The following is a 25,751-nucleotide window of genomic DNA, read 5'->3' on the forward strand; positions in this document are numbered from 1 at the left end:
GAGGCTGGAAAATCCCACTGTTTGAGTAAGGCATCTTTAAACAATTTAGGCATAGGAATTACCTCGTTATCCTCCTGTTCCTCTGTGAAGTAAGGTAAATTCTCCTCCGGGGGATCAGTGGAAGTGGAGGCTTGTTTCTCCTGGGCCGCTAATCCCGTAGAAATTCTAGCTTTGAGGAGGAGAGATTTGAATAATTGAGAAGGAAAAATAGTAATTGGAGGAGGGACCTTTATTTGGGATTCCTCATCATCTGATAAGCCCTGAAAAGGGTCCTCATCCTCCTCTACATCCTCATATTCATCCTGGGAGGATTCTGAATCATCCTGAATAGGAGCTCTGACCGCTGGGGAGGAACCCAAAGGGCGGGAGGGACGAGAAGGAGGAAGAGGTAAGGGAAGCTCATTGATGGTGGAGAGTTTGGCATCAATGGCTTTGGACAACACAGCAAAAATAGATTGGAACTCAGGAGGTAAACTGGAAATATCAGCAGAAATGGCAGAAGAATCCCTAAAGGCCTGGGAGGATCCTGGCTGGGGGGAATCTTCAATAATATCTGGTTCCTCTGGACCTATGCCCCATAGGTTAGGTTGGGGTCTGTCTAGGTTTGGCTCATCCAGAGATAACACAGGGACCCCAGAAGGAGGCAGACTAGAGGCCTCTGGTGGGTCTTGACTACTGATTACTTGGGCCTGCACTTTCAAACGTTTTGCTGATTTGTCATGGATTTTTTGTAGGGCTAGGTCCCTTCTCTTCTCGGCCCTGGTGACCTTGGTCGAGGGGCGGGCCCCTGGAGAAGAGGAGGAAGAGGCCTGGGGGATACTAGTAATCTCATCGCCTGTAGGCCTGGCCTCTCTGGGACCTTTAGTTGTGCCTCTCTTGGGAAAAGTAGCCATAGTCTGACAATTAACAGAAGACAAGGCTGAGCCAATAACTGAATAATAAGGAGAAGAATTTCAAGGACTTCCCAAGAGGAATGGATCCTGCTTCGAGGCCTCGAAGCTGCTGAAACTTGAGGACAATCTGGGCAAACCCAGAGTTCGTGCCCCCAAATCCAGCGGGGCCAGCCTCCCTAAACTTTATAATTAAGTAAACCAAGGCACTCTGGTTGGAGGCTTAGCCGGTGGAGAATTTAGCCTGGGACCCCCAAGGCCCGCTCCGGGATCCACGCGGTGGACTGAGGCCTACGCGGCTGGCAGGAGGCCAACACGAGAGGCCTAGATTTAAAAAAGGGGCGCGAAGGCCTTCGCGCCGAAAAAATCGCTCCGTAGAATTTTTAAAGGAAAAGCGATCGACTAAGTCCAGGAGACTGGAAGGCGTCTCACTCCGCAGGAGGTATTTCTTAAGCCCTTAAATATTTGTATACAATAAATAATCAATAATTCAATAGATAAATACTTGCACCAGGACCTCCAGGCCAAAGGATTAGAAGAATCCACAAGCGGCCGCAGGAATCGTAACCGGCAAAACCGCCGGGGGAAAACGAAACCGCAACTTCTCCCAAGGAAAAAAGCCGAGCCGCTTTTTGTCTTTTTTTCTTTTAAACGGCTGGCGCAATTAGTGCAAGTAAATAAATAAAGACAATAAATCTTACTACTTTTTGAAGGAAAGATCGAAGGGAAGGTGTTAGAATGTTGAACGAGCTATCACAATACAACCGCAGGATATGCGAACTGAGCGAATTCTGGGGAAGGGGCGGATCCGGCAAGCTTTTTTAATACTAGGCTCAGTTCCACCGGATTGGACATGAGCAACCCATGTGACTGCTGGACCCGCTCCTTCAGTACGGAGAATATGCCCAACCTAATTTTATATCAATAATCTATTATTGTTCTTCATACTTATTTAACCAGGCTTCTAACGTGTCCACATCCTGCTTGATACCCTGTCTTTGTTTCTTTAAACCTCTCTCTATGGAGCTCATCAACTCCATGCTTTACTGTATTTTCCTTTTCTTCTTATCTCATTCTCCAACCCTATATATTTGTTTGTGATTCAATCCTCATTCATTCTCTATCTAAATGACTGAACTAAAAATCCAGTTCACCATCGTATCAAAAAAGCTGATGAAAAACAGCAAGGGATTTATATACTACATATATTACTATTGTGAATGGTTAGCAGCTAAAGGGAATTAATACTTAATTTTTAACAGGTGAACATAAGATCTCTTATTTTTAAACCAGCATTGGGTTTTTCACCCCTTTCTCATTTTTTGTTATATCATACTGAGTCCCAAAATATCCCTAGGGTTCAGTTTTCAGCTGAGAAGACTTCTAGCCTTATTTGTAACTCTTACAATTTATATCTAGAGAAGACAAGCTGCATTACTTCAATTCAATGCAGCCACTTTTACAAGGATGTTTATGAAGTAAATTATGGGTATGCCATTTTTCTTGGACGGAGAGCTATTTCTGACCTTTAGCAAGCTGAGGTATGTAAGTCAATTACCAGAGCAAGCTAAGACAAAATCTTAATTTCCTTAAATGATTTACAAAACTTTAACTGGAACCCTAGATTATGATTCCTATATATGATCGAAGTTTGATTTCTACGGTAATCACTTAAAAAAATTCCTCAAAGCTCGTTGCTTCCAAGCCATCGAGGAGAAGTACATTCCTGTTTCTAGTGTACACATTTTTCTTGTAATGAAAAATACTCAGTACACAGCCTTCATAGAGAAATGGACAAGACAGACAGATATATTTTGATCTGAGAAATACTAACATCACCATGTTTAGTAAGGGGAAGGTGAAAATGATGTTTTAAGACAGGAAAGTCTATGCCTCCCTAATTATACAATCAACATTTTTGCCCTTTCAAATAGTCTAACTGTAAGGCACTATAGATCTCCTTGTAAACACATCGACAAGAACCCTCTCTATCTGATTTATTTTCAGAATGCCTAAAGGGAAGAGGATGTTTTTGTTTTTTAAAAAGAAGGGGATATCTACAATGCAAGTCTTTGATCAAAGAATAAGGTTCATCTTCCCCATTCAGACCATTACCTTAGGATAATGATGGCAATCCTTTTTCCCCTTGGGTGCTGAAAGTGCATGCACACCCTCACCCATAATTTAATGCCCCCCATTCCTCCCACCGCTCGTGCATATGCACATGACAACCCGTGCTGCCCCCCCCACGCATGTGCGCACAATCCCTTGCCTCAACTTCTGGTGGGCCCGTTTTTCGCCCTCCCCCGGCTCCAGAGGCTTCCCTGGAGCCTAGGGAGGGTGAAAATGCCACCCCAGAAGCCCTTCAGAGACCAGAAATGGTCCATTTCCCAACTTCCAGTGGCCCCAGGAGGCCCGTTTTTCTATTCTCCTCAGGCTTCAAAGGCTTTCTTGGGCAAAAACGCCTCACCATGCCAAAAATGCCCTTCCAGAGCCTCTGCGCAAATTGAAAACCAGCTGACCAGCACACACGTGTGCTGGAGCTGAGTTAGGGCAAGAGCTCAAGTGCTGGCAGATAGGGGTCTGTGTGCTACCTGTGTCACGCATGTCATAGGTTCGCCTTCACGGCCTTAGGACTACTATTCTCTCTTTTTTATATTGTATTTTTTATTATTTTTAAAAATATACATCCATATTGTGTGTGGACAGAGTTAATTCTGGGATCATTCATATTAATACAATTTGCAGTAACAATATTACTAATCTCTGTCACATTTATCAAATTTAAGTTATTGTATTGTTTAAACATACATAAACAAAAATGCCCAACTCCTCATCTTTATCTTCCTTGTTCAATACAAACATTTCTCTATTATGTGTAGGCAAAATTGTTTCTGGGTATCATTCATATTAATCCAATTCACACTAAGTAATTTTTATCACATTTATCAAATTTAAGTAATCCCCAATATATTATTTAAATATTTACATTAAAAATGCCTAGTGTGAACTTCTATTCATTCTATAAAAATTATATGCTAATATTTCCCCATCTAATTTTATTTCTGCCTCTTTCAACTTACAATCAGGCTACTTTAATATTTAAAGGGCAGTTCTTTCTATCCATCCTCTCTTCTCCTCTATAGTGCTCCAATACTTATCCATTTTTAAATTCACCTCCATCCCTCATCTTTGTCTCTATGGGGACTACTATTTTGTCCCTATAATGGTCTTTAGATCTTGACTTTATGAATTTGGCATTCTTGCTACATAAGCCAAACAAATTAAGTTTATATTTGATATACTGCAAGAACTTTTATGTTTTCTGTTTCAAATAGAAAGTAGTTGAAGTAAATGAAGTAGGCAATTACTAAAGTTGTACATATAACTTTACATACTCTTATTAATGCTACATCTTTCACAAAGTAGCAGAATTCTTTCATCGGTAACGTTATCAGTAATTCAAATGTTTTTAATATACTCACACAATTTTTTTTAATTCAGTGAATTAGTCCGCGTGAAACACTTGTGCTTAAAGTGTGGGTTGATAAAAAAGAGTTTATAGTAAAAACACAAATACTCTATATCTTATGGGAAACTAGAACACCAATATAACTGATGGAAAAGGAATATATAAGAAAGTGGATTTTGAGAGGTAAGCAAAAGCCTACTAAGGAGAGAATGTCACCACAGATCAAAGTGATTTGAAAATCATTCAGTCAAGTCTTATAATTTCTAGATAATGATAATAAAAGTACTGAAGAATTGCTGTGAACTACCTTAAAACACAGTTGTTTCAAGATGCAATACTAGGAGTCTCTTAAATAAATCAATATCATTTGGAATACAGAGTATGTCAAAAGAAAAACATCTCATAACAATTAAATTTAACTGCATTATCAAAAGTAATTCACTATGATCTTTATGCACTTTCATTAGACCATAGTATATTGCTGCGAAGTAACACTATAGTTTAATTACAGCTCCTGGTGAATATAATAGTACTTAGATTTGTTGAAGACTGAAATGCTAAGACTCATATTTCATAACAAATGCACCTGAGATAAATATAGAACATTAATAGTTTGTATACTACTACAATTCTATTTTGAAAAAGATGGCAGCTTTTCAGTGCTGTTGGCAGTACCTGTATACCATCCATCGAAATACCTTTAAATGGTTTGTTCCAAATCTCACTCAGAAGTAAGCCATCACGTTTAATGATGGCTTACTAGAAAGTATGTTTAAAATTGCATTTACTAGCAGTTAAAGTTTAACATTAAAATAACTAAGTAATGAATTCCTTAAAAAGGAAGTTAAGAGTTCATCCAAGTTTACTCACAAGTGCTTTGTATCATATTCTATTAAGGCCCTTCTTAAATAAACATGACTCACTGTTTGTTTTCTTCACCAGGAGGTGGAGTCTTGCCATGCCCTTCCATTACAAAATCCTCATGTTCCATCTGCGAAGGCAAGCATTGTAGGTCAGCACGGATAAAACAAAATACATGCTGTCCTATGTGCCCCTCTTCCTTGTCAGTCAATTATTGCATATATACGTTATCCCAAAGACTGTTAATTCAGTTTTAAAAGATCCACTCCAATAGTCATTATACCAATATCATAAATGGTTTTAGTTATGTTAATAGATGATAAATATTTTTTTCCATTATAAGGAGGCTGGTGGTTTTTTTTGTCGTTATTAACCTCCTTTAGCAATACCAAGTAGAGAAAGAGCATAGGCAATGGTTAAGTGGAGGTCTGGAAGAAGAAGAAAGAAAGAAAGAAAGGAAGGAAGAAAGAAAGAGAGAGAGAGAGAGAGAGAGAAAGAGAGAAAGAGACAGGGAAAGAAAGAATGCTACTATTTATTAAAAAATGTAAATGGGGTAGGCTATAGAAAGAAGTGACAAGTGGTAAAAATCATTTTCTTTACAATTTTCTTTAAATTATTTGCAAATGCTACAGAAGTTTACCGTGATCAAGTTCCACACTCTAGTAGACCAAGCTTCACTATCATCGAAGACTGACTACTCTGAATGCTGTATATATAGAACATTCTTTGGAATAGGGAATATCAAATAAAGGAAACGACCAAACTTTTATTGATATTAATATGTATCAGGATTGAATATATAGTGTATTCATATTGTGCAATCATATTGCTTTTGATGTGTACAAAAGCAAACAGATTTCTTTCTTGCAATTCCTTTCTCTCCAAATTCTCTGCTCCACGAAGGAAAACAATAATCAGGCAAAGGCAAGATTGCCTACTGAAATCCTGGCTTTTTTCTCTCTTCCATTTCCCAGGCTAAGAGACCGAAAAAGAGGAGTTTTCAAGAGAATACTATAAGATATTTGCATAGTGTGCCTGTAACTACCAGCCCTGTGTTGCCAATGTGACTGCATTGCTTTCAATGTGTATCAAAACAGTACAGGTATATATCTATGCAGATTCTCAATCATCTAGGTCACGATTGTCCCAAAGATGCTTTTCAAAATGCAATTGGACTTCCTTTTCTTTTTGAAGGCTTTTTGCTTCTCATTTTTTGACTTGGAACTTATTTTATCAATGGTTAACTGATTAAAAACAGGAGCTAGAAACAGAGAAATATATGGAAGGATAAATGATAAAAGGAAAGTATGTTAAACAAAGATTATGGCTATTATTATTACAATGAATACTAATGTAATGAATATTGTTGTAAATATGTTGATTATTTCCTACAATTTGTACCCAGACAACGCACTGTTCGATTGAAATTTGAATTTTTGTAAAATAAAATAAAAACTGATTGTAAATTTTTAAAATGAATTTTTGTTTTTGGAATGGTCATTAAATAAATCCACTGTTTCATTCTGGAATAGTTTTGCCAAAAAAACTAAATTGCCCTTTTTAACAAGAACATTGTAAATTGAAGTCCAATAAATGTGTGATGTTGCAAATGGCTGAAAATGTGAGCCGGGCGCTGAGTGCCTGAGATGCAGCCATATGACAGTGTGTGGGGCTTCTGTCAGAACTGGGTCATAATTACGATTTGAAGCATTCAGAACTTTAAACAGTTGCTAAGCAACTGGTTGTAAGTTGAGATCTACTTGCAGTCAGACACTTGAGTATTCCAAAGAGCAATGGGGAATAAATAGTCTTGTTTCTTTCCAACCCAAAGCAAAATTGAGGCCATTTACACTTAGTAACTGCTTTGCTTAGTGGTGGAGTTGCTAGCCACAACTGGGGACTACCTGTAGAACAGTTGACAATACCTATGAGAAGAATGTTCCGCTTATACTTGTAAGATTCAGTCTATCCAGATTATTGTAGTTAACCCCAAATGGATGTTCCACTATGAAAATATGTTTTCTTAATATGCCACAATACTCTGCAAGGGAAGGAGTGTCAGGAGGAAGAGACGGCAGACATAAATTACCGTATTTTTCAGAGTATAAGACTCACCTCCCCCCCTCTCCCCCCCCAGAGTGTAAAAATCTGGGTGCGCCTTATAGTTCGAATGTAGCCCAACCTACATGCTCTGTGTGTTGCATTTTTGGGTGGTTCCAGGTGGCAGGGATCCTCACTTCCACATGGAGTCTGATTCCCGAAGCATTCTGGGAAAGTGCATTGAAAGCCGGGCTTCATGTCAGAAAGTCCCGATAGAGAGGCAGCATATCAGTCCTCCTGGACCTGCCATTTTGTAAACATGCTACCAGGCTATCCAGCAAGCCCCTGTGGCTTGGCTGCCTTGGTCAGAGCCTGCATTGAGAGCCTTTAAACAGAAGCATTTTCAGGTGGCAGATTCCCCTCTTGGATTGTAGAAAGGGTGCCTGAAATGCGATGATTTGGAGGAAAGCAGATTCATGTCTGTTTTGAGGGAAGGGGAATCTGCCACCTGGTATCTTTCCTCCCGATCATCACATTTCAGGCATCCTTTCTGCAATTATATTCTAATTGCTGCACCAACAGGACTAAGTGCCATCATCATGACTAAGGAACATTGTGAAAACTGAAATGGGCCATAAATGTATTTTTTGGCATTATTATAACTTTGACCAGTTGCTGAACAAATGGTCAGTAAGTGAGGACAATTCATTTATATCTTCGACATTTACATCAAATTGAAATATCTTTTGATATCATTTTGTTGGTGAGGCCCAAATATTTTTACATACCATACAAAGAACCTGGAATTGCCTATAGACCTCAATGAAGATCTACTCCTCCTCATTTAATTAGGTCTTAGCAACATGTAACCTCAGTTCTTAAGGGAAACAAAACTTTTCTGACTAAATCAAACTAATATGGACACAAAGATGGATTATGAGTGCAGGGATGTCCTTATTGATATATTTCTGAAGAGATGGAACAGCATCAAGGAAAACATGACAATAATTTCCATTTTTGCAGGTATCAACAACACATCGTTTGCAGGTACCATGGACATGATAATCGAGGTGGTATTTATGTAATCCCATGAACACTTGCTGTATAGAACAAAAGTAGCTTGAACCCTCGCTGTATAGAACAAAATTCACCAAGTTTTACTAATCCATTTTCATGAATGTCAAATGATGTAAATAAATGCTCAGTTAATTTTGCCAGCGTAATTTTTAAATCACACACAATCTAAAAATGGAAATAAAACAATTAAGAAATGCATGTAAGAAGTGTCAGAGTAGTCAGATCTGTTATAGACTGATTAAGAAAATGAAATAAGTGTGAGAATTACTAGAAATCAAAAAGCAAATACACATTACAGTATTTCTTCATTTTCTGAACAATTAATGGCTTTAAAAACAGTCCCATTCTTAGCTATCACTTACTTACAAAATTTCACAGAATTCATTGAACTATTACTTCTCTCATTTCTTCATCTTCAAGTATTGACAGAATTCTCAAGACTCATAAAGAGCTATGCTTTGAAGTCTAAGTTGTTACTGGGTTTAGTGATAAGTCCTTATCTCCAGCAGACAAACATTATTTGGTTGTGTAACATAAGATGGCTAACTTTAAACTCCTCTCTTACAGAACAGATAGGAAAATTATTAAAAAATGTTAAAATGTTAATGTTATTTGTTAATATTGTTACAAATATTAAAATCTAATTTATTTGAATTCACTTTAAAAGCAAATTTCAACATTTAAGGAATTGTTATATATGCAAGTATATTGAAAACATAAATATGTCTGGTACTTATCATGAAATGCTAAAACTGCTCGACACTATATACAAATTATATACCAAAATATACTCCAACAGTTTATCATCTGTGGTTTATAATATATTCAACACATAGAAAGAAGAATATTAAAAAGGAAGGACGAGAGGAAAGATTAAATTAAAAAGATAAGGAAGTAGCATTTAAATATTTGAATATAAATAGAACAAAACAGTCTCGATTATCATATGTAACAGCATTTGAGAAGGAAGGAGAGGCACAAGGAAAGAGAGCAGAGGCAAAAACTTAAGACTGACTCCTGCAGAGTAAATTGTTCCAGGGAGAGTACGGTATATAAAGAAAACAGGACACAAAAGAGCAAAATCAGTATTGTAGAGATATTTTCATTTTAACAAATGCTTTAATAAAAAAGGAATACTGTAATTCTAATTGGATCCAAAATCCAAATTATTTAATTTCAGGAAATGGTCTCTAAAAGCTAAACATTTCTTCTTAAATGCAAGGATAGTACTAAGTCACTATATACGGTACATATTTTAAGGCAATTTTATGAAGGAAGAGGAAGGAATGCAGTGAAAATTATTCCAGAAAGGCTTCCCTTTCCCAGCTCTAAAGAGCCATTAATATCAATTGGCCTATGCTATGTTTTGTATAGGTTAGTTTGATTTAATGCTATTTATTATATTTTAAATCACAAATATTTATTAATGTTTTCAAGTTGTTTTAAGAGGATGGTTATGCTGACAATGTGTAAGAAATGTAGTATTAAAAACAAGAGTTGGAAATCCACACACATCCCAGTGCTAAAGAATTTATAATTTTATTTCTGAAGTTCATACTCGCTCAAAGATCTATGGTAGTACACAGAGACTACTAAACTAGCTAAACTATACAATAATCATATACATATAAAATCAAGTATAACTGAAGGAAAAAATAAAGTCTCTGCAATTTTATTAGTCAATGCCGTTAAAAAACCTCAACTAAAAAGCTAGTTAAATGCTTCAATGAGTCTGCTAGTAATCTTCCCACCTCTCATTTCAGGAAATACTTTATGTTGTTCTTTGGTATAAATGTCCAGGATTGTCCTATCACAAGTTAAGAAGTGAGCTACTCATGTCTACATTTCAAAACAAAATAATGTTCTATTTTTGAAATAAAAATAGATTTGCATACATTAGTCCTTAAAAAAATCTTATGCAAATGTAAAAGCAATTCACCTTTGCAATTTGATTGTATAATGAGCTATATGAATTGAAGTCTTTACTGTACTCAGCTAATATAATAAACTCTGATCAATTGACTATATCTTCAGAATGTTCAACTCTTTTAGAGTCACAAAGAGCAATACATCGCGCAATTTAAACATTTGTATACAAGTACAGTATCCAGTGCCCAACCAATATTCCTCTCCAAATTTTTATACCAATTTTACTGGAAATGGGGAAAAGTCCTTAAACAGATTTTTACAGCAAACTAATCTAAAAATTAGCAAGCATAAATGGTATTATCTATCCATCCAAATCAGAAGAATGTCTAAAATAGTTTGAAAAGTAATTCTATACTTTAAGCTGCTGCAATCCTACAATCAGTAAGAAGACATGCCAAATGATATATTTCTGGTCATTCTCATCAGTGGTACAGGGTGGAAGGAAAGCTGCATAAGTAACTCCTCAACATCAGAGTTATTGTTATTACTGTTATATTTTATCCATGGTAAATTTAAGGCAACAATCATACCTAATACACCTGATTTTTATTTTGTCCCCAACAACAAGCCTATGAGATAGGCTGGGTCGGGAGAAAGAGCCTGGCCCAAGTTATCAAGATGGCTTTCATGGCTAGAACTCAGGGAGTCCTGGTTACTAGAGGTCAGCGGTTTAACCACCACACTGAAATGGTTTTCCAGTTGCAAAAGATAGAACAGATAAGCCTTAGATCTGCAAAATTCTGCCATCATTCCTCCCTTACTCTGATTATGCCAGCAGCACTAGCTAGGAAGTGCTCTAAGACAGTGATTTTCAACCTTTTTTGAGCCGCGGCACATTTTTTACATTTACAAAACCCTGGGGCACATTGAGCGGGGGGGGGGGGGGGGGAGCCTAAAAAAAGTTTGGACAAAAAAATTCTCTCTCTCTCTCTTCCTCCCCTTCGCTCTATTTCTTTCTTCCTCCCTCTTTCTCTCCCTTCCTTCCTCTTTCTTTCTCTCTCTCTCCATTCCTCTTTCTTTCTCTTCCTTCCTTCCTCTCTTTTTTGCTCTCTTTCTCTCTCCCTCCCTCCCTCTCTTTCTCTCTTGCTTTCTTTCTCTCTCTTGCTCTCTCTCTCTTTCTCTCTTTCTTTCTCTTGTTCTCTTTCTCTCTCTCTTGCTTTCTTTCTCTCTTGTTCTCTTTCTGTCTCTCTCTTGCTTGCTTTCTCTCTTGTTCTCTCTCTCTCTCTTGCTCTTTCTCTCTCTTGCTTTCTTTCTCTTTCTCTCTTTCTTTCTTTCTTTCTTTCTTGGTTTCTCTCTCTCTTGCTTTCTTTCTCTCTCTCTTGCTTTCTTTCTCTCTGAGCTTCGCGGCACACCTGACCATGTCTTGCGGCACACTAGTGTGCCACGGCACACTGGTTGAAAAACACTGCTCTAAGATTTATGAAAGGATAGATAACACTACTCTGTCTGCCAAGTGTTTGCCTCATTCATCTTAATAGCTTAATCCAGAGTTTAGCTAACCATATTAATTCCACAATAATATTCAATTAATTGCCAAGAACTTTAAAACATGGCAATCCATACAGTATAGCGTATAGCAGTTATTTAAAAGACAATTGCTAGTAAAACTCTCCCATTAGGAGCTATGGGGGGGGGATGTAGGGGGATAATTGAACCTTCTAGTCAATGTGACTTTTGGGAACTTACTAGACAACTCCCTTCAGCTTTTTTTAAGCAACATTTTTGGAAGTGCTATGTTGTTGCTTTCTTCTAAGAGTCTGAGAGAAAAGGAATAGCCCAACGCCAGCTGGTTTTGTGCCTAAGGTGTAATTAGAACTCATGGTCTCCCAGTTTTTAGCCTGACACTTTAACCACTACAGGAATCTATAGCTTAGCAGTGCAGTACACAAATCATTTTTTTAGATAAATTAAAAACTTTGCAAAGATTTTGATGTACTCATGTACATGTGTTCTTTCATTTTCTTTAGCGGGATGGCTGGACAAGTCAAGCAGAAAGGAGTATGGGAAACAGAAAACTGTTATATGACAATTTGAAAAAACAGCTGCAAACAATTTGCTATGACAAAATGGCAGGAGAAAGAAATAGGCTCTAAATCTTGAGACAAATATATCTACGGTTAGTTTTTTAGATTCTACAATAGAGGTGTGGGTTTCTCTTACCTTCCCTACCAGTTTGGAAGTGCACTCGTCATGTTGGAAGTGCACACATTACATCTGGATCCTGGCCCTGTGCGCATGTGCAGAGGGCTCACTGCCAGCCACTTTCAAGCAGTGGTGACTGGGGAACTGCTGTGGGGGTGGCAAGATGCCCATTACTACCGCTTCGGCGAAATGGGTCAAATTTCTGCCAGGGGCTCGTGTGAACCAGTCCAAACTGGTAGCAACCCACCACTGCTATAAAAGCTGTTTTACTTTGCCAGTAAGGCTATTTTGTATCCCTACTAAGAGATTAACTATGTAGCAATTAGGACAATTGGGACCAGAATTTTGGTTGCTAAGCAATGCAATCGAGTCATCACATGACTGTGCCTTATGTTACAACCATTTTATTGTGCTTCTTAAAGGAATTACAAGGTTGTTAAGTAAATACAGCTTCTCCGATATATTTTGCTTTTCAGCTGGGAAGGCGACAAATTGTGATCATAGGACCACAAGACATTGCAACTGTGATAGCGTGTATCTGTGTTGCTGTGGTTGTAACTTCAAGCATAGATCATAAGTCACTTTTCTGAGGTCTTCATAATTTTGAACCATTGAGAAATAAACCGTTTTAACTCAAAGTCTATCTATTGTAGCTTAGGTATAAACTTGAACTTTAGTATCTGACTTCCAACACTATGCTGTCCCTCAGACAATTTACTCCAGTTGGTGGACTATAGGAAGGAATATCTTCATGAAAGATCAATGTTTTTTGTTAGAAAATCATTCTAGATAGTCTTCGACTTACAACCATTTGTTTAGTGACTCTTTGAAGTTATATTGGTACAAAAAAAAAATGAAATAAATTCACTTCACGACTGTCTTATTTAGCAACATAAAGTTTTGTCTCAAACATGGTCAAAAATTGAGGACTATATGTATGGGAAAATATCTAACTTCAATGTTGTGCTAAGGCAAGTAGACAGTATTAACCCAATTGGATTAATGTTCTGAAATATAAAATATATTAAATTAGCAATTGACCACAAACAACTGAGTACACAAATATAACATTTTATACTTTAAGACAAGGCAATCTTAATGCCACAAAGAACAGTGCAATCCTTTTTATTTAATCTCTAAAATGAAATTAGGAATCTCAACACAGTACTTTTCTGCAACACCGTAAAGTAGTTAATTCATTATCCCAAGGGGGAAAAGGAATATTTTTAGATGTTTCAAGCTAAGAGTTATGTTTGCACTCCTGCACATTGGCAGTGTCTATCCTTTTTGGTTTAATACAACCACTATCACATAATGCCTGCATTTTAGATACTATTATTATTTATTTAATTAGTTCAACTTCTATGCCACCCAATCCCGAAGAACTCAGGGAAGCTTACAACAATATAAAATACAAAAACAATAAAAAGAAGGTGAATGTACAATCTAAAACTCTAAAACCCTAGTTAAAACCCATAACATGCATGCATGCTATTCATACGATTTGGCCATGATAGTTGTTAATTCATGGCCCCCAAGCCTGTTGGCAAAGCTAGGTCTTCATGGCCTTATGGAAGGCTAGTAGGGTGGGAACAGTATGGACATCGGGGGGTAGAAGGGGGGGAGGAATTGATTCCAGAGCTGGGGCGGCAACAGAGAAGGCCCTCCCCTGCAGCCCCGCCAACCTGTATTGCTTAGTTCACAAGACCTGGAGGAAGCCAATTCTGTATGCTCTTATTGGCCTCTGGGAGGTATGCGGCCAGAGACGGTCCCGCAAATAGGACAGAATAAAATTCTCAAGAAATCTAAAGTTTAATCAGAACACAAATTCAAGGAAACAGGGCATGTCTTAGAGACTGCAGCTTCTCAAAAATTATTGGCAATAAACTGTGATATCAAAGCTACTCTAGAAATAACATGAAACAATTTGATAATAATTCTAAGTTGTTTATCACAGCAGCTTAAACTTTTTGTGTCAGTCTAACAAATCTGCAGAAGTTATTAACTGTTTGTTTAGTGACCGAGACTACGTCACTAAAAAAAATGGTTTATGACTGTTTTTCAATCTTAACAACTATTGCAAAATCCATGGCTGCATGATCAAAATTCAGATTCTTGGCAATAGATTCATATTTATGATGGTTGCATGTGATCACCTTTTGTAACTTCTGACAAGCAAAGTGAATGGAGAAGCCACATTTACTTAACAACTATGATACAAACTACACAACTACAGTGATTCACTTAACAACTGTGGCAAGTTAGGTCATAAAATGGGGCAAAACTCACTTAACAAATGTCTTGCTTAGCAACAGAAATTTTGAGCTCAATTGTAGTTGTAAGTCAAGGACTACCTGTATTTCCTAGCTATTTCAAGTTTACTGGAAAGCTAGTAAATGGAGGTATGTTTTGTGTAACACAATTTTGGCTCTTGGTAAGTACATGTCTTGCATTATTCTTAAAATTGAACATTCCGAATTTCTTTTGTCTTTCTTCCAAAGACTTAGTTTCTAGTTTATTTATTTATTTATTGGATTTGTATGCCGCCCATCTCCGATGACTCGGGGTGGCTCACAACATGTCGAAAAACAATATACAGTATACATAACTAAAAAATCCAATTAATATAATTAAAGCTTTAAAAAGTTCCCTGATCATCCCTATTGACCTTTCTTTGCTTCTATTTCAGTTTACCCCTTTTTTTCAATATTATGCTAACTGAATATTCAAATCAGATATGATCAATGAAAGGAGTGGAAGAACTGCTTTTCATATTTAGAAAATATATTTGTTAATGTGTCCTAAGACTAAATTTGCCTTTTTAACACCAACATCACAATGCAGCTTGTGACCAATCATAATTCTAAGATCTTTTCCTCACAACACTTTGAGCTAGATATGCCCTATTCCAGTGATGGCGAACCTATGGCACGGGTGTCTCAGGTGGCATGTGAGGCCATATCTGCTGGCACGCAAGCCATTGTCCTAGCTCAGCTCCAATGTGCATGTGTGTGCAAGCCAGCTGAATTTTGGCTCACAGAGGCTCTGGGAGGGTGTGTTTGACTTCCAGAGTGTGTACGAGGGATGGGGGAGGGCGTTTTTACCCTCTGCTGACTCCAGGAAACCTTTGGAGACTGGGGAGGGTGAAACATGAACCTACTAGGCTCACCAGAAGTTGGGAAAGAGGGCCTGGGGGGGAGGGGAGCTGTTTTCGCCCTCCCCAGGCATTGAATTGTGGGTGTGGGCATGCACCTGAGGAAAAAAAGGCTCGCCATCACTGCCCTATTCTTTATCTGTACATTAGATTCCCACTCCAAATGACAGATGTTAATTTATCTTATACAATTTCATTATTTTCAAGTTATTCCTACAAGAGCATTTTGAACTGCATCTTTTCTAGAGTTTGATCGATCCCATTTTATTTTGAAATTCATCTGTAAATGGCAAAATTAATTTTGGAAGAATATCTGGATGAAGCCCCATGGTGGTCTAGTATGATGAGCAATCACTGACAACACGACCATACATAGCCTTAAACTCAAATATTGTCCAACTTTTAACATATTGTTTTTTTAATGTTAATTTTTTAAAAAACAAATTACAATAGTCAAACAATTGTATATTGTGTCCTTGTAAATTATCTACTTCTTTCTTTCCCTTATCAATCAATATTAAACAGTTATGCATCCTCTTTTTCTCCCATTTGTCCTCCTTTCCAATGATCTGTGCAATCTACAGGCAAAAATAAGGAATGGACGTAATCCCCTGAAACCAGTCTTTAGTATGCCAGTGTAAGATTTTTTTTAGTAACATTTCTAAACATTTCTTTTGTAGTACAGTACTGAGAAGGACTGAAAACCTGTCAGCCGAATGACTGTTAAACTCATGTACTGCTGGCACTTAAAGATGAGAAAATTGACTACAAGAAAGAAAAGATGGTTCATTTGCCAGTTATGTACAAGCAAGCAATCCAGCCCATATATAACTTAATTATCTAATCAGAATGTTATAGGATACTAACTTTTTCTGTAACTGGTCTACTCTAGGTTAGATTCAATTATATAAATTTTATCTGCATCAGTGCACGGAATATTATTTGGAAGCAAGTTGCAATCTGGAAATCAAATTCATATAAGACAGTAAATAATGAAGTTACCACAAGCTCATTATACTATTTCACTGACCTTGGAACTGCCTTCTTCCAAAATTTCTCCCTCATCAGTTTGCATGGGAACAGAATATGTGCAAAATTCTGCTGAAATATGAAATTCTGCCAAAGAAAAAGAATGGAAGGAAAATACATTAAAAATAAATAAGATTTTATTAGTTATACTGCATATTATAATACAGAAATACGTTAAAAATTCATACAACATGGGGCTTTTCATATGCTGGACAATCAATGTAAATCAGTACCTCACAGAAAAATAAAAGGCCATTCAGGGGGGGAAAGTGAATATGCACATATACAGAAATGTTACAATGAAATTTGGAAATGGGGTGGAGACTATATATATTCTAATTAAATTAATTCCTTAACAAATTAGTCATAATAATCATGAATCTATTTTGTAGTCATTAATTTAACTAATTTGTAGGAAACTAATGTTTATCATACAGATTATGGACCTCTCTATTTCTAGAGATAAAAATGAAGTTATCAGCCCCAAGAAACTTGAAAGATACAGAATTTTAATTATAAAATTCAAGAAACATCCTGTCCCTTCATTCAAGGCCTTCTACAAACATCTAGCTTATTCACAATTACAGTGATCCCTCGTTTTTCGTGGGGGATGCATACCAAGACTACCCATGAAAAATGAATTTCCATGAAGTAGAGGAAAGATATTTTTTTATGTATTTAGCGAGTATTTGGACTTTTAAAACCCACTTTTAAAACAATTTAGAGAATTAGTATTTTTATACTGACAAACAACTTTTCTGTGGATTTCTTTGAAATTATAATCAATATATTGAGGAAAAAGAAAAGCTCAAATCTGAAATGACCACAAAAATCAATGTTGTCTACATATTTTCCATATGTACAATTTTATGCAGTTATATATTTCTATTTTCACCAATTTACCTTGACAGCTTCTTAGGGCTATTGAAGCCCACTAGGACCTGTCCTGGCTACATTCAGTGCAATAGTCAAATTACTGTAGGAATAAGAACAAAAAGAAACCAGCATTTTTCTTTGGGCACAATTATTATAATACATTTCATCATTAATAATGTCACTTCAACTCTAAAAAAAGCCTTTGAAATAACAAAGTAACATATTAAATATTACTTTTATTTTGACAAATACTATATATTTTATAGCAAACGTAACAGTAACACAATTATTAATTTGGAAAAATAAGCATAGACATTTAAACGCTACATTATTATTTTATAAATTGCTGTACAGATAATCCTTGACTTATAACCATAATTAAGGCTAGACATTTGGTCATAAGGCATTAGGGTCATGTCAAGTCACCATATGATTGGACTTAGGTTTACAACTGTTTTTACAACTGTTATTAAATGAGTCAGGATGGTAATTGAGTGAATCATATGACTCTATGCTTGAATCCAGCTTATCCAATGGGCATTTTTTTCTAGAAAACGATGCAAAAAGCAACTACATGACTGCTGTACACTGTAACCAATTGTGAATTCAAGCCAGGTCATATCTAATATTTTTCAAGTCAGTGGTAACTTTGAACAATCATGAAACATCTGGACATAGATTGAGGGCTATCTAGTACAATAATAAATAATCTGCAAAAATATAGAATGGCTATTAAAAGCAAAAGGCTGCACGTATTGGAGAATTAAGTTATATCCCATGGTAGAAAAGAAAGAATAAGCAAAACTATCTAAAGGTGCCAAGCAGCAAGCCTTGAAATTAACTGTGAATGACAGTTGGTAAAATGCCATTAATAAGAAGGATCAAACTGAAGTTCCGGTTCCAGGTATCAGAACTATTCAAGGCAGTTCTGAAAACCATTCAGCACTTCAGCTGGTCTAGAATAAAATGGCTCAGGCACTGATGGGTATGTATATCTGGGTGTGTTTGTGAGACACCTGCACTTTGCAAGGTGCACAGGCTACCAGTATGCTTCCTGGTGCAAGTGCTGGTCTATAAAGTCCTACATATCATATAGCCAGGTGATGTCAGGGATTGTCTATTTCCATGGTTTGTCTCTGGTTAACATGTAGTGGAAGAGGGGCCATGGCGGCTCACATGGTAAATCCTGGGCCTGCGCACCGCTGAAATCGGTGGCTCCATTCTCATGAGCGAACCACATAGGGACAAGAAAGGGGGCCTCCCCTAATTGCCTACCGGCACTCAGGTGTCCCATGGGAAGAAATAACACCACCCAAAAATTCCTTTCACAGAAGCAGCCAGCATTGGCTAACACATGTCATATGCTTAAAAAATGTAGTGGAAGAAAGCATGCTCAGAAAACCTTTGATCAAGCATTGCCCTCTAGGAAGTATGCTTTATCTGTCATAGTGCTGCTTATGCTTTGAAACAAGATTCTCCACTGAAATCCATGTGATTGCCATTGCCTAAGGCTCCAGATCCCAGATCTTGGGCTAGGGTGAAGGGGCATTGGTCCTACCTAATACGCCTCTTCAAAGATGGTGGATATAGCAGCCATGCATGGATTAATCCTGTCTGCTCGATGATGGGACTGAGCTTGCCCAAGCTTCTATTTATGTTATGTGATGTCCTTCCTGGCCCCAGTTTCGGAATGAAGTGGCAGACTCTGATGTGCCACAATCCTTACACTATATTACCTAAACTAAAGCCAAACTCAACACTTAGAACAGAGAGGGGCTGACTTCTACCTTCGTAGAAGAGGCGTATCAGGTACCAACGCCCCTTCTCCCTCATAGCATATGCATGGAACATACCTAAGCTGAATGTTCACTACAGGAGGGCTCTACTATTTGACGATGACCCGGCTCTTACTACCTGCTGAAGAACCCTCCGACCAAATGAAGCCTCAGCAGAGAATCAATCTTGTAATGTCTCACAAATGAACAGGGGTAGCCCAGTTAGCTGCCCTATATAGTTTCTCCAGTGATGTTTTGGTCGCCCACGCCACAGTAGTTGCACTTCTGGTTGAATGGGCTGTTAATCTGGGAGGAGGTGTTTTCGCTTGTAATTCATATGCTTTTGCTATGGTGGAATGAATCCTTCTGCCTATAGTAGAAGGAGAAACTTTGCACCCCATGGAAGCAGGTTGGAAAAAACCGAAGAGAGCCTCTGACTTTCTAAACTCCTGCGTTCACCTTACATGTATGCGTAGTGACCTTCTCACATCTAAGGTATGCCAGATCTTCGCTCTAGAATGTACCGTGTGTGTGTAAAAGGTAGGAAGAACAATGTCTTGAGATTGATGAAATGTCATGTTAACTTTGGGCAAGAAGGTGGGATCCAAGTGCAAGACCACCTTTTCTTAGGAAATATGTATAGATCTTCCCAAATTCACAAGGCCTCTAGTTCAGCTACTCATCTAGCTGAAGTAATTGCCACTAAGAAAGCGACCTTACATGTCAGATGTTGCAAGGAGGAATCTCTGAGAGGTTTGTATGGAGCTGTCTGGGTCATCTGGAACACTGGAGGCCACATGTAGGGCTACAATCGTAGCATCGATTGTCGGGACTTGTAGAATTTTAGAGAGATATGATGCAACTTTAAAGACCTGTGGTTCCCAATGTGGGGCCCACACCCCACAGGGGGGCAATTTGAACCTTGTTTAAACCAAGTTAATGGCCTTAAAGGCTTCCTCCACATGAGTATGAGTTCACTTTTTGAATAGTAAGAATTATATGTCATGGGGGGGGGGGGGGAATCAGGATTTTAGAGATGCTTAGGTGGGGAATGGGCAAAAAAAGGTTGGGAACCATTGTTATAGATACTTCTCTGCTGCAGATGGATTAGGACCCAATCCCGTGGGCAACCACTGGCAGGCAACAAGGTTCACAAATATCTTGGGTGAAGGGATTACCTCCTGCAGTGTTGGTTGTTCAAGGAAAAGAGGATCTATCTTGGCCCGGGATTCCTCAGAATCAGGAATCAATGGCGTCAGGCCAACCCCGCTGCTATCTTGGCTTTGTGTAGTATCGGAATAGATAAATTGGGAACAGGCGTACACAAGCCGGTTGTTCCGGTTGGATTTCCTTATCTTCAGAAAGGTCAAATGATGTTGAGTTTGGGTAGATCGCTCCTTTCCAAAATGGCTATCACGACTTTCTCCTGCGTTTACCGAGCTATCCTTAATGTCCATGGCTTCCTACAATCCTAGCTGACTGCAGGAGGTATTGGTTGGCTGGCTAAAATAAGATCCTGAGAACCCCCAGGGACTGATTAAGGATAGAGAGGGCAATGCGAGGGATCCTAAACTCTCGGTCACACCCCCCAGGAGCAAGCAGGCGCTCGCGCTCCAGCTGCCTCCCCAACCAAATTATAACTAACTCACAATAGGGAAGATGAATCTAATTTGAAGCTTCCTTGCTTTCTAACTTCACTCAAATTCAGAATTAAATAGTTTAATCAGTAGTAGCTGTGGCGAGCGTCCTAGCTGAGTGACTGAAAAAATGAAACTGGAGCCAGGAAGGATGTCACCAACATAAATAGAAGCTTTGGTAGGCTCAGTCCAATCACTGAGCAGACAGGGTTAACTCATGCATGGCTGCTATATCCACCATGAAGGAGAATTTGACCAGATCCCCAACTTCTTTTGTGTTGCATTTTTGTTGTCGGTAATATTACGAGTTACTCATAGTTTATTTTTTATTATTAATTTCCATGCTGCCTACCTTGCCGAGGCCTGTTGTATATAGACTGTTATATAGTTAACAATACTTTTAAAACACAGCTGTACAAGAGGGCACAGTGATTTAACAAATGTGATATTTAATCTTTTGTACTTTTTACAATATTGATCTATGTAAAACACTATATAATTGCAGTAGCTTGCTACTGCACAGGTGTCAGTCCAAGGGCCAGATAAAGCCCTCCAAAAACAGCTATTAATGATTTAAACGTTGCTGCCAAATTGTGGCTTTTAGAATGAAAGGGAGGATTATTAATACAAGTAAATGTTCACATTAAATACATTCATTTAATCTTACATTTAATTTGAATCTAATACAATTTCCATTTGTAGAGGGAGAGGGAAGGGGGATAGAAAATGAGAGACCCTTGGCAAATCAATCAAAAGACAACTATTTTATCACCAATGCTGTCACACTCCCTTTGCACGGCAAGGGAACACAAGCATGAATTAAGCAAAATTGTGGGGCTACCATATGTAGACATAACAGTAATTCCTTATATCCTGGTAATCCCTCAGTAAAAACTTAGATAGATGCTTTCTATCAATTAAAACCTATCCAAAAGCATTTGCAGAATTAATTTTTCCTAACTGAGAATATGTAAACACAGCATAGGAAATGCATGTACTCCTAGATGTTGACAAAATCATGTTAGATAACAAGGAATGTATCCTATATGTATCTTAATTAGTATAATAGGAATTTAATTAAGATTTTTCAAAAGAAACTATGAGTCTTCGGAGAGGGGCAGCATACAAATCTAATAAATTATTATTATTGTTAACTTCATAATTTGGTATAATCCTGTAAAAAAACCTTGAATCAATCAATCATCTAAACTAAATTGTTTATCTGCATTAAAATCCTGATGGTCTCATCAACAGCAGCTATTTATTATCTATAGATTTTATATAATCAGTTTAAGAGTCAAAAAAATCATTTAACTATATATTCAATATTAGATAGCACATTTTCCTCTTTGTTTTACATTCAAAATTATATATATAAAACATATAAATATTCAAACCCCAATAAGGGTATGGCTGACTGACGAGAGCAAATATGCTTGAAATAGATCTATAGTAGTCCCCTTCCTTTTCATTATCAGCAAAAATGTTACACACACACACACACACACACACACTTCTAAGTTAGAAAAGGCTACTCTAAACATTTTATAATTTACGCATAAGACAAGGTTTAGGACTGGGATAACTAATATGCCTTTTGTACGTTAAATCCATTGTGATATTTATGAGCATTTTATTTTTTAATTATCAGGTAATTTAGGAATAGTTCAAACTAGAGAGATTTTTGCAAAAACTTGCCATCCTTCAGAATGCCTCAAAATCCAGGAAAGCCATATAGATGCTGAAAAAGTAAAATGACAGGTGGGTATCTGTGGAGATCAGCAATTTTTGGTGAAAATCTCTCTTTCCTCCAACAAAAATAAAACTCTATTGTTGTTGCTTGGGAAAAAGGGTAAATTGGGATGGTATCAGGGCAACTAGGGACAGCTGGGAAGTATGCAGTAGGAGGAAGCAGCATGACATAACCAGACACACAAAGAATAAGAAAAATGGGATTTGGATAGGCAGTGCTGCACAGAACAAGTTGACACAGGAAAAACTGTGGGACATTCCAATTCGGTAAGGGGATTCTGTGTAATGACAATGTGAACCAATTAAAAACAAAGGAAATAGAGATGATCCCGAATAAGGAGAAATAACTAGTTTCAAAGGAGAGTATTTATATTTTGAGATTTAGCAGTCTTTCTTAATTTCTACACGGATTCATAAGCAAGTTGCTTATTTTAACCAAACCTTTCCAGTTTTTAAGAAACATTTTTTTGCATTTCAGAAATAGTTTAAAAGGCATTCTCTGCCATAATGGTTTAAATTATTTGTTACATGACTAAAAGTCAATTATCAAATTCTCTAACATGTAAAATGAATGCAAGCACAGAACAGATTTGGGACAGCGGGATTCAATTTGATTAATGTGTATTATTTCTACAACCTTTCCCTCAATATTTAGCAATAATTAAGAGATGTCATTGTTCCTTAAAGTTGACATCAAATTTTAATCCTTGCTAGCATAGTTTTGCATTCTGGTTTGCAGGGAACTGAGCCAATATTAAAGATTCTTCCAAAGGCAATCTGACTCTTCAACTACAGAGAAATCTTCCTCTATTTTTTTTTAAAGGCTAGCCAATGCAGCCACTAATTTCCTAATTACACCTTCATACCAGTTGATTATAAGATTGATAAGGTGCAGCACCATACTATGGATCATAAAGGGAAAGGTGCACCTAAAGCTGCACTTTTCTTGCAGGGCATAGTAATCTTGCTTGAGCAAACATTTAACATAATCAGAAGGAACTCATCACAGGTTTGTTTCACCTCTTCTTCTTTTTTTACCATCCCATCTACATTGGTTGATCCAGCCTGACTCTACGGTGTTATATTTAAATGATTTTATGACTTTCAGTTGAGCTCTTTCCGTGTCTTGTTAGTGCAACCGAGAGAAACATGTCGCTTTCAGTTCCAATAGTTCTTAGCAGAACCAAACAAATATTTACAAGCTAATGCTCTAAACTAGGGGTCTCCAACTTTGGCAACTTTAAACCTGGTGGGACTTCAACTCCCAGAATTCCCCAGCCAGCTTTGCTATTTTATTTTATTTTATTTATTTGTTTAGTCAAGTACCGATTGGTAGTATACAAAGATATAATAATATTTATACACAGGATACCAGTGAAAGAGAAACATTAGGAGACGGAAAGCACTCTGGTGCACTTATACACGTCCCTTCAAAATTATGAATTCTATATGGGATTCATAAGCAAGTTGCTGGCTGGGGAATTCTGGGATTTGAAGTACGCCAGGCTTAAAGTTGCCAAGGTTGGTGACCCCGCTGCTCTAGACTAGCGACACTAAGAACCCCGTTGGTGGAAGAAGGAAACAGAAAGCCAGCCAGGCGATGACACTTATTTATATCTCTCAAGGATCGTTTTTCACGCTGTATTTAAAGGGCCGGGAACCGCTACAAACCAACGCTGCTATAAATAAGACTCCTCCACGCGAACGTTTTTCAGGGTAGTCCGGTGGACTTTAGGAAGCCGTTCCCGACGTGCAAAGCTGGGCTCCAGAAGCGGATTAGAGACCGAAAAGGAGCCGGTAGGCTGCCGACGATTTTTTTTTTTTTGCAAACCTCTCGCTCCTTTCACTCCTCCTTCTCCTCCAAACGGGGAAAAAATCGCATTCGTGGGTTCCGTAGGAAATTTTTACCTCAGGGGGTTTTGAGACCCGCGAAAACGGTGTCTCTGAGGGGAGGGGGGAGGGGAACCGTTCCTTTAAGTACTCGGTCTACTACGAATCCCCTCGGATAAGCCGCCAGTGCGCAGGCGCCGGTGCGGAAACGCCTCTAACCCCCCCCCCCTCACCCCCATCCGCAGTAGCCAAATAGCTCCGATTGAGGGAAGCTTTTGCGGCTTGCGGACGTTAAATAAGACAGACCTCCACCCCCGCTCCTGTTATAGGGGGGGTCGGGGGGGGGGAGAAATATACGACTGGCGGCGACTGAGGGGAGATGAATGCGAGGCAACCGTTGGGTTTCCCTTCAGGATTGAGGAGAGGTTGCCGGCGGAACGGCGAGGATGCCACGGAAAAGGCTCCATACGGCGTTACCTCAAGGCGCCCGGGCGGCTGAAAGCCAAGTACGGAGCCGTCTCCCCGAGGCCTGCGTCGCCACTCACCCATAAGAAGCCGCGACCGTCGCCTCTCCGGTGCAAGCCGCGAAGCCCACCGCCTCTTCCCCGCCGCTTCCTGCAGGAGTCGCTTTTCTACCCGCCTCCCCAGCTTATCTTCAAGATCCAAACAAATGGCAGGGGGAGGAGGGAAACACCGCCTCCAAAAAAATAAACTTTCCTCGTCGCCGCCGTCTCACTCCCTGGAGAAGCACGAACCCAAACACATAGAGGCCCGCCCTTCCCATCCGCCTATTGGTAGCCCTGCAATAACGCTCGAGTCCATTGGTTTCGTTTTCTGGCTGTCTTTAATACGACCTTCCCCTTTTTCCCGCCTCTTCCCCTTTTCCATTGGCTCACAGCCTGACTCTCCCACGGTACAATGGTTAAAAGTTTGTGTCTATCAATTTTAACTCCGCCTCCTAATCTTGTGATGATAATTGGACGGTGTGTAAACTATCCGGTGTCTTATTGGCAAAGCCAACTACGTACGCTGCTTTAAACTTGAACCTTTCTGCTTTTTCCCCCCTCCTGGCTTTTCTCTGATTCGCTAAAAAGACAGCCCATCAAGCTAAACTGCATATTGTCCCACCCATTTGATTCCTAAAACAGACATGATTGGTTATATATTTCGTCACCACAACTAAGGCACGGCATTCATGGAAGCCGCTATAAAATCAGAAAAAGGGCATTTAGCGCGCCTATGCCGTGTGCTTTTACGGCTTACACATGTGGGACTTTTTGCTTTTGA

The 25,751-nt window shown here is 38.4% G+C and overlaps 1 protein-coding gene across 6 annotated transcripts in view; it reads right to left on the bottom strand.

Moving 5' to 3' along the window:
* Positions 1–25,284, bottom strand: part of TNRC6B (trinucleotide repeat containing adaptor 6B) — a 151,371-nt gene extending 126,087 nt beyond the window's left edge. For 5 of the 6 annotated variants that reach the window (XM_070756087.1, XM_070756085.1, XM_070756084.1 and 2 more), the window contains exons 1-4: positions 25,010–25,284; positions 17,498–17,570; positions 16,596–16,681; positions 5,286–5,353 (exon numbers count right to left, since the gene is read on the bottom strand). In XM_070756087.1, coding sequence (XP_070612188.1) covers positions 5,286–5,353; positions 16,596–16,640 — 113 coding nt within the window. In that variant the 5' untranslated portion in view covers positions 16,641–16,681; positions 17,498–17,570; positions 25,010–25,284. The remainder of the gene's footprint in view (positions 1–5,285; positions 5,354–16,595; positions 16,682–17,497; positions 17,571–25,009) is intronic. The other variant, XM_070756081.1, reaches the window with a different exon arrangement.
* Between the last annotated feature and the right edge of the window lie 467 nt (positions 25,285–25,751).

The sequence above is a fragment of the Erythrolamprus reginae genome, chromosome 6 (genome assembly GCF_031021105.1).
Source record: "Erythrolamprus reginae isolate rEryReg1 chromosome 6, rEryReg1.hap1, whole genome shotgun sequence".
Taxonomy (NCBI): Eukaryota; Metazoa; Chordata; class Lepidosauria; order Squamata; family Dipsadidae; genus Erythrolamprus; species Erythrolamprus reginae.